General features: G+C 41.8%; 1 protein-coding gene across 1 annotated transcript; it reads right to left on the bottom strand.

Annotated features, from left to right (window-relative positions):
- Nucleotides 1–1,220: 1,220 nt before the first annotated feature.
- On the bottom strand, nucleotides 1,221–8,631 carry LOC306982323 (uncharacterized protein; the record flags this gene model as incomplete). The annotated part of the gene is made up of 3 exons (XM_079582239.1): nucleotides 8,445–8,631; nucleotides 3,114–3,200; nucleotides 1,221–1,411 (listed from the first exon to the last, which is right to left on the bottom strand). The coding sequence occupies exons 1-3, from the start codon at nucleotides 8,527–8,529 to the stop codon at nucleotides 1,221–1,223; spliced, it is 363 nt and encodes a 120-aa protein (XP_079438365.1). The 5' UTR covers nucleotides 8,530–8,631.
- Between the last annotated feature and the right edge of the window lie 227 nt (nucleotides 8,632–8,858).

The raw sequence follows: 8,858 nt of genomic DNA, 5'->3' as shown, positions 1-8,858 counted from the left end.
CCCATATATGGTCATGTTTGAAAACTGCTAAGGGAAAACAATTTGGAGAAAAATCTAAACTTTCTGTAGTTATTCAAAAGCTGCTTTAACAAATGCTGAATAATGAATATAGTTTTCTACTAAATAAAGAAACAAAGACATGGAGAGAAGCAAACTGGTTCAACAGCCCATAAATACATAAATAACGGCGGCTGCTAACATGATGCTACATGTTAGCATCAGGCTAATGCTGACGCTAGGTAGCGTTAGCTAGGACTGCCGTTTTTTCGCTTCTACTGAACAATCTGCTGTGAATAAACATCCATATGGACCCGATTTAGACTTGACTTTATTTGTATGTGATAAATAAGTTTAATATTCCAGCAGGAAATAGCTAAAAACAGTGAAAATTGTGCTTCCCAAAAGATTCTATTTTCCCCCTCGGTCTGTAGGCCGTCTGTATCTATACAGTCACTGAAAGGTCAAATACGCATAAATGTTGCATAGCGCACCTTTAAAGTACACATGACACTTTAGATACATTTTTGGCTAAAACATAGCTAACAAAATTAGACTAGGGATTTAGCTAAAGTATTTACCCAGTTTTTGTTACTTTGACATGTTTTTCATTGCACTTCTTTATTGGACTCTGACAGTGACATACATAGACTGTTGAACTGTTGCCATGCCAACCATGTTATATCTATGAGAAATGGGTGAGTCCCTCTTTGTCACTGACTTAAAATAACTTTAATTCCCAACATTTCTTCCTTTTATGAAACAAAACTATGATTAGTGCTTCCAACAGACATCAACATGATCATAATCACAAAAGGAAAATCACATAAAGTTTGACGTAAGCAAATAAAAAGACCGTTGGGCTGGAGCCGATGTTGTCTCCGATGTACGACTCTATCGCTGTGCTGACTCTGGCAAGATAAAAGTCTACAGTTAAATCAAACAGGCACAGTGCGCCCTCTGCTGGGTACATGCTGCAATCGCGCCATTCATGTCGTAACCCAGGTAACCATCGGCCGTCATTCGCTTTGTTATGCGCTTTTATTCTGCAGATTTTAGACAGATGTTCTCTGATGGAAACACACGTCAAATACACATCGCAACATCGTTTTTACTTAGATAATACAACTTAGGAAACTGAGAGAGAAAAGGCCATGTTTTCAAATGCTGCATCAAGCTTTACTGCCGGACAAATGCCACCTCGTGACATCAGCCGGTGGGAGTTACAGAAAGCCCGAGGCCTCGTAATCTGCAGAGGGTCTGGAGAGTAGCTGCTCCCTCTCCTTCCTCAGAGCCAGGTTTTCCCGAAGGGCTTTACTGAGGAGGCTTCTGCAGCAGGAGATGTTCGTGCACGTCTGCCCCAACAGCGACCCGTCCAAAGAGGAGGTGTCTGCCTCCTCGCCGCCTGAAGAAACTGCAAAAATCAACAAAAGCAACCAGTTAGCTTTGATTGGAACAGGAAGTATAGATTATCTCTTTGTCTCCCTCAATCTTAGACACAGCAGGGTTCTCAAACTTTTCAGGCACCGAGTCGCCGACCCTCCAAATCACTCAAACAACAACTTTTGTAAAATGTAATTAGTATTTATAATAATTAAAAGGGACTAGATTAAAGTTTTAATTATGCTCACTACTGCCACCTCAGGTCTTACACGTAACTGCAGCTTCTATATTAACCTCGTGCATGACGGCACTTCGGACCCGTCATGCTTTCAGAGGCAGTTGTGGTGAACAGGTCTGAGCTCATTCTACACATTAGGACATAAACTCCCTTTGGTGCAAAACATTTAAAATGGTTTAACAATGTTAGTTTGGATATTGTTGTGATATTTTGCTTAATTTCACTAGAATATATTGTTTTCTATCAAAAATACATTAAAGAAGGTTTACTTCGCACATGTCTTTGTCCTAAACAGGTGCGTAAGAGAAGGCATAGAGGCCAAATGTAGAAAAGGAAAAATCTCTCACACACTGTATACTTGCAACACCAGTGTTCTTTTATTAATGCATGTTTTTTGTGAATAAGAAGCCATCCTTAAATAGGGCGTGGCCTCAGGCTGCATCACAGGAAGCTGTCATAACGGCCTATGGCTAAACATAGGCAGCATATGTACAACATACATCCAAACACAGGAAAAACAAAGCCAGGATATAGTGAATAAAGCAGTCAAAAATATACATATATACAGTAAAAATATATATACAGTAAAAACTTTTTAGTGGCACATGCAATACATATGGGAAATGGATATATAAGACAGAAGATAGAGAAGATCTGCCTAAATATATGCAAATCAATATGTGCACCAAGGAAGTAGCCTGTGAACATGGCATGACACTGGAATCTCATTTCGCAGAAATGACAGAGAATATCCAGGAGCCCATTTCAACGATGCACATCATGATGTAAGTGCTCCACGTTTTTGTGGCATTGAACAAGTCCCTCCTCCTTCAAGAGGAGGAGACCATGACAAACTTTTGAAGAAAAGAGAAGCCTGCTGGATTGAAACTTTACAGACCCTCACACCCAAGGGAATAAATGATGAGCTGGTTTTGAATGTTTTTCTTTAGAGATTCCAGTGTCATGCCATGTCCACATGCATATATCTGCATATAGTTAGGCAGATCTTCGAGCTGTCTTATATATCCATTTCCCATATGTATTGCATGTGCCACTAAAAGTTTTTAATGTATATATATTGTTACTGTATATATGTATATTTGTGACTGCTTTATTCACTATATCCTGGCTTTGCTTTTTCTGTGATTGGATGTATGTTGTACATATGCTGCCTATGTTTAGCCATAGGCCGTTATGACAGCTTCCTGTGATGCAGCCTGAGGCCACGCCCTATTTAAGGATGGCTTCTCATTCACAAAAAACATTTTGCCTGACGAAGGCCACTGGCCCAAACGTTGCATTAATAAAAGAACACTGGTGTTGCAAGTACACAGTGTGCAATTGCAGTTTTTGATTGGGATTGATATATATTTTAGTTGCCCCAAGTTCAGAAAGGTCAGCATGTCCTGCTCTTCAACAGGTTACAAACAGGAGATGAACAGATAAAAATGCTGTGTTTAATGCAGAGTGTGGCAGTCTGAATGGCGTTACTCACAGTGGAGGCGTAGGCAGATGTTGAGCGCCCCCTGCAGGAGACACAGGAGCCCTAAGGTGAGCACAGCCAGTCTGAAGAGCCTGCTGTCTGTGGAAACACCAGCAGCCACAGTCACACAACTCCAGAAGAAATAATATCAGAGATGAACTGTGTATTCTGTGCACCCTGCAGTAGATGGCGCCCTACGCAGCCGCCTTGGTCACCCATGCCCTGAAACGGATCTTTTATGTCTGTGTGGAAGATATTGCTTTCATTGAAATCATGCAAGATTCTGCTTTTATGAGAAAAGTGTTGGTTTTCATGAGTAAAGCAAGTTGAGTTTGAACTATTTCAATAAATCCTCTTCTTATGACAAGTTTTCTGTGTTCAAAAATAAAATAAGTTCCGCTTTTATGACTTTGTGTGCAAGCATTACAGAGTCATAGATGTTTATGGGAAGGAACAGGGAAGGAATGGAAATGAACAAATGATTGTATTATTTTAAGAGTCAGTCCATGTGTCAGTCTGTAGAGTCTGCTTTGTTTAATGCAGCTCGGTCCTTTCCATTGGTCAGTATCGGTCATGACCTGTTAGTCACAGCTCAACTGAAACAATAACAATGTAAAACTTGGCCGTTTGTCCCACTGCTTAAGTAACTGAGCAGAACTTAGGTTTAGGAAAGTGACATCATGTTTTGTGCTGTTTGTTGTGACTCTGAGGCCTCACATGAGTCATATGAGGATAAGAAAGAATAATACGGTTCAAAAACATAAATGTGTCTAAAGTTTATAAACCGAACGCCATTTATTTAAAGGAACAGGCCACCATTTTTCCATACTGAGATATATTCATGCCTGAGCTTAGACGAGTTGATGCGTACCTGTCTGGTCTTTGTGCGTGCGCTCAGTCACGCAAACCGAACAAAGATGTTGTTAGCATTTGGCCTCTCCCAGTATATTCCTATGGCTCCAAACGGGGGTGACGTTGGAAGCGACCACGCTCTTCCACGGGCACAAAGACCAGACAGGTACACATCAACTCGTCTAAGCTCAGGTAAGAACATATCTCAGAATGGAAAAACTGTGGCCTGTTCCTTTAAGATTGAAAAGTGCATTAATGCAAAATGTAACAATATACCTGTAACAAAGGAGTGCAGGATTAAAAATGCCTCCAAACACAAGTATTCAGAGTATTGCGATACTTCATAAAGTATCGATGCTTGGTATTGTGATCCAAATCCGATCGGATGTTTTGTCGCAGCCCTTTTAAAGCAGTACTAAGTAACTCTTCCCCCTAGAGGCCATAAGCGCAACTGCAGGTGTCGTAGCAAGTTTCGATTTTTTAACTTATTAATTGTCTTGGAGAGTAAATACTACGCTGACAGGAAAGGCGAAGGGAGAGAGGGTTACTGTGCATCCAATTATACAATGGAAATTTTTTTTTTCACTCAAACTTGGCTGTAAATACTGTTTAAAGTGACGTTAGCCCGCAGTTAGCTTTGCCCGTTAGCACGTTAGCTTCTTCTTCGTGATTTCATTTTTTCTGTCCAGAGACACCAGGGGGAGATGAAAGACTCTCCAATCATCCCATAAACACTTGTATTACCCCCACAGGGACTACGGAAAGGATTTATTAAGGTATATTGCTTTAGATACCTTCATTAGCAGGTGTAAACTTTTGTGCAGAACAATATAATGCAGTTTGCACCAATGTGGAGTTCTAAAGGTTTACAAATGTGTGTTTACAAAGATAATAATATGAATTCAGCGGTGCCATCACTGTTTCCTGCTAGCTGAAGTCTCAGATGTGACCGTGGCCTGTGCAGAGCCGGTGCAGGTCCTTCTGGGGCCCTAAGCAAACATGCACTCGGGGACCCTACAGTTACAGTGTGCAGAAGTGCAGGGCAGAAGAGGAACATAACCTCATTTTGGGCCCTTTACTGTGTGAGAACCACTAACCACTAAGCCACTGTCAGACTGGGGTTCAGGACGACACTGGTCTATTTCCCCCCACTTTTGAAAATGGTAAATTTTGATAGTATAATTTGTATATTTATATAGTATTTTTTGTCGACTAAACTTGGACTAAAGTTAAATAAAAAGTTTTTCATGAGACTAAAACTTTGAATAAAATGTCCAGATATTTTAGTCGACTAAAATAAGACTAAATAAAAATGAAAGGGAGACTAAAATCATCCAAACTTCTATTGAGCGTCTGAAAGAGCCTCAGATCATTTAAATTCTCTGCCAAAGGATCAGCTCTGAGCTTTGTTCATGTGGAGCAGAAACATGAAGCAGAGGAACAACATTAAATATGATTATAATGAATATTATCAATGCAATTATACATTTGTCAACTAAATTTACTTACAATTTTAGTTGACTAAAACTAGACTAAAATTGAAGTTTTTTTTTTTTTAAATTAAATCTCGACTTTAACTGAATAACATTTTTGTCAAAAGACCTAAGACTAAAAACTAAATTAAAATATGAAAGACCTGTATGACAAGCAGTGTTAATTTGGACAACATAGAGAGAGAAGTTGGGGGAATTGCTTGTGAAGATAGATAGATAGAGAGATAGAGAGATAGAGAGATAGAGAGATAGAGAGAGATAGATAGAGAGATAGAGAGATAGATAGAGAGATAGATAGAGAGATAGAGAAAGAGATAGAGAGATAGAGAAAGAGATAGATAGATAGAGAAAGAGATAGATAGATAGAGAAAGAGATAGATTGATAGAGAAAGAGATAGATAGATAGATAGATAGAGAAAGAGATAGATAGATAGATAGATAGATAGATAGATAGATAGATAGATAGAGAAAGAGATAGATAGATAGATAGATAGATAGATAGATAGATAGATAGATAGATAGATAGATAGATAGATAGATAGATAGATAGATAGATAGATAGATAGATAGATAGATAGATAGATACTTTATTGTCAGATGAGAGGATCTGAAATTTCATAACACACTTTGGTTTATGACTTAAGCTCCTCATTTAGTCTCAGGATGGACTGATGAACAAAGGAGTTTTTCAACCTGACCTTGTTGAAGTGTGGCACACGGTACCGCCGCCCTGATGGTAACTGCACATATTCATGGTTCAGAACATGGCTGGGGTCAGAGGTGATGTTCTTAGCCAGCCGCCATGTGTTGCTATGGTAGGCAGTCCATCCAGGGGCTGTCCTACAATCTTTGAGCAGATTTGAATCAAGTGTCTCGTCGTTTTTAATTAAGGTGATAATTATTGACTGTAGACATCTGTCCTTTATCCATCATAACGGTGTAAATGTTCCCTCAAAGGCTCGGTCAGGAGTAAGAGCAGTAGCGGTTTTGCGCAGACTGTGCTCGCACAGTAAACTCATTTGCATATCACATTTGCCGCACTAATTACCTGTTCATTGTTCATTACCTTTATGGACAGAATTTCTAGGCGCAGCCAGGGGCCGGAGGGTGTCCGGTTTGGGAGCCTCAGGATCTCATCTCTGCTGTTTGCGGATGATGTTGTTCTGTTGGCTCCAACGAACCAGGACCTTCAGCTGCACTGGGGCGGTTTGCAGCCGAGTGTGTAGCGGCCGGGATGAGGATCAGCACCTCCAAATCCGAGGCCATGGTTCTCCACCGGAAAAAGGTGGTTTCCCCTCTTCAGGTCGGTGGGGAGTCCTCGCCTCAAGTGGAGGAGTTCAAGTATCTCGGGGTCTTGTTCACGAGTGAGGGACGGATGGAGCGTGAGATGGACAGACGGATCGGTGCAGCGTCAGCAGTGATGCGGTCGCTGTATCGGTCTGTCGTGGTGAAGAGGGAGCTGAGTCGGGGCAAAGCTCTCGATTTACCGATCGATCTACGTTCCCACCCTCACCTATGGTCATGAGATTTGGGTCATGACCGAAAGGACAAGATCGCGAATACAAGCGGCCGAAATGAGTTTCCTTCGCAGGGTGGCTGGGCGCACCCTTCGAGATCGGGTGAGGAGCTCAGTTACCCGGGAGGAGCTCGGAGTAGAGTCTGCTGAGACTGCTGCCCCCGCGACCCGGCCCCGGATAAAGCGGAAGAAAATGGATGGATGGATGGATGGAATTATACACCCAGGTTCTAATAGTAAATCAGGAGCAACACGCCCACCCTAAATTTACTGAGTTATGGACTATAGGGTCAGGAGCAGGACCACGAAAACCAACGGTCAACCAACCCTTTGTTACCAGCCAACCGTTCCTGTGTTCACCGAACCACGCCAAACATGGCCAGAGGATGACCTACTTTTGCGTGGTTAATACCAACTCTCTCCCATTCATTCTCAATGGTAAATACGGATGCAGTACTTTCAAAATGATCTAATGTGGCCTTTGCTTTGAGTTAACAAATGAATGAGGTAAAGTCACTGCATGGAGGCTACTGTAAAACTGTGTTTACATTCTGCACTTTGTTGCTACAACTCCATCCATCCATTTGCTTCCACTTGTCCGTTGCCGGGTCGTGGGGGCAGCTGTTGGAGCTGCCCAAATCACACTGCACCAGCCCCTTATGGCTCCTCCTCTAGGTGGTGGGTCCACAGAAGGACGGCCTCACGATTAACCAGGCCTGTTGGTCTCTCATAAGGGGCTTCTGAACCGCTCTTTGTCTGACCCGTCACCTATAGGACCTGTTTGCCCTGGGAGACCCTACCAGGGGCACGAAGCCCCCGACAACAGAGCTCCAGGATCATTCGGGCACTCAAACCCATCCACCACGTTAAGGTGGCGGCTCCAGGAGGGGTGTTGCTACAACTGTTCTACTAAAACTAGGATAATGCCATAGTTGACATTTGTTTTAATATAGCATGTTATTTGCATAGATAGACTCAAATGCAAATATATACTGGAAAATTAAAGTAACGATTATTATATGCAGTTATATGTGTTACACTTTTTCATTTTGGAGAAAAAAGTATGGGCACCGCTGATATACTGTATATAATAACATCACATAAGAAAGAAAACATAAGTAAGCATGTGTTGTATGAAAGGGCTACACAAATGAACTGTGATGGATTGATAGGAGCATTCGTCGTAAGAATGTTACGGCCAGATTAAAAATAAAAGTGTGTCAGAAAGTGCATAAATATGCCACATGTACTGTGTGACATTAGGGTTAACCACGAAGCGGGTAAACATCTGCAATGTTAGTCAGTCAGCTCGTTTCAGTCAAGAAAAGCAGAACAAGGCGGAGAAAAAGCCCCAAACATTTTCACTCATTCTGTTTTGCACCCTGAGAATCTCACATCATACAGCAGCTTTCTAACAATGCTCCTGGAGAAACGTTCTGTCTGTCTCATGCAGAGTTCCACACAGAGTAAAGCGAGGCTCACCCTGATGTGGAGGGGCCGCTCCTCTGGCCCTCCGCTCTCCGGCTCCTTGCAGCTCATGGACATTGGCGTAGTCGGTGTCGTCCATTTTCTCCAACAGTGGCACCGGAATAACCAATAATAATGGGATCGAATCCTCACAAAAAGGAGAGGCTGAGGAGAGACTGCAGCCGGTGAAGCTCTTCCTGAATGTTGTTGGCGTGCGAGTCATTTCCTGACACAAAGAGGAAGTCTAAAATTGCTTCAATTCTGTCCCAGCAACTGAGTCATTTTGGAAAATTACTAATTAGAAATAAGGACAAGTAACTGTACTGTAACTACAACAAATACTGCTGCTACTATGACTACTAAGGTTAAGATTAAGGGGTACTTTATTGTCCCCATAGGGAAATTTGTCTGCATTTGATCCTTTCATCA

This window comes from Gobius niger, assembly GCF_951799975.1.
Source record: "Gobius niger genome assembly, chromosome: 24".
NCBI lineage: Eukaryota > Metazoa > Chordata > Actinopteri > Gobiiformes > Gobiidae > Gobius > Gobius niger.
Note: the sequence above shows the minus strand (reverse complement) of the source record. Positions and strands in the feature narration are given on the sequence as shown.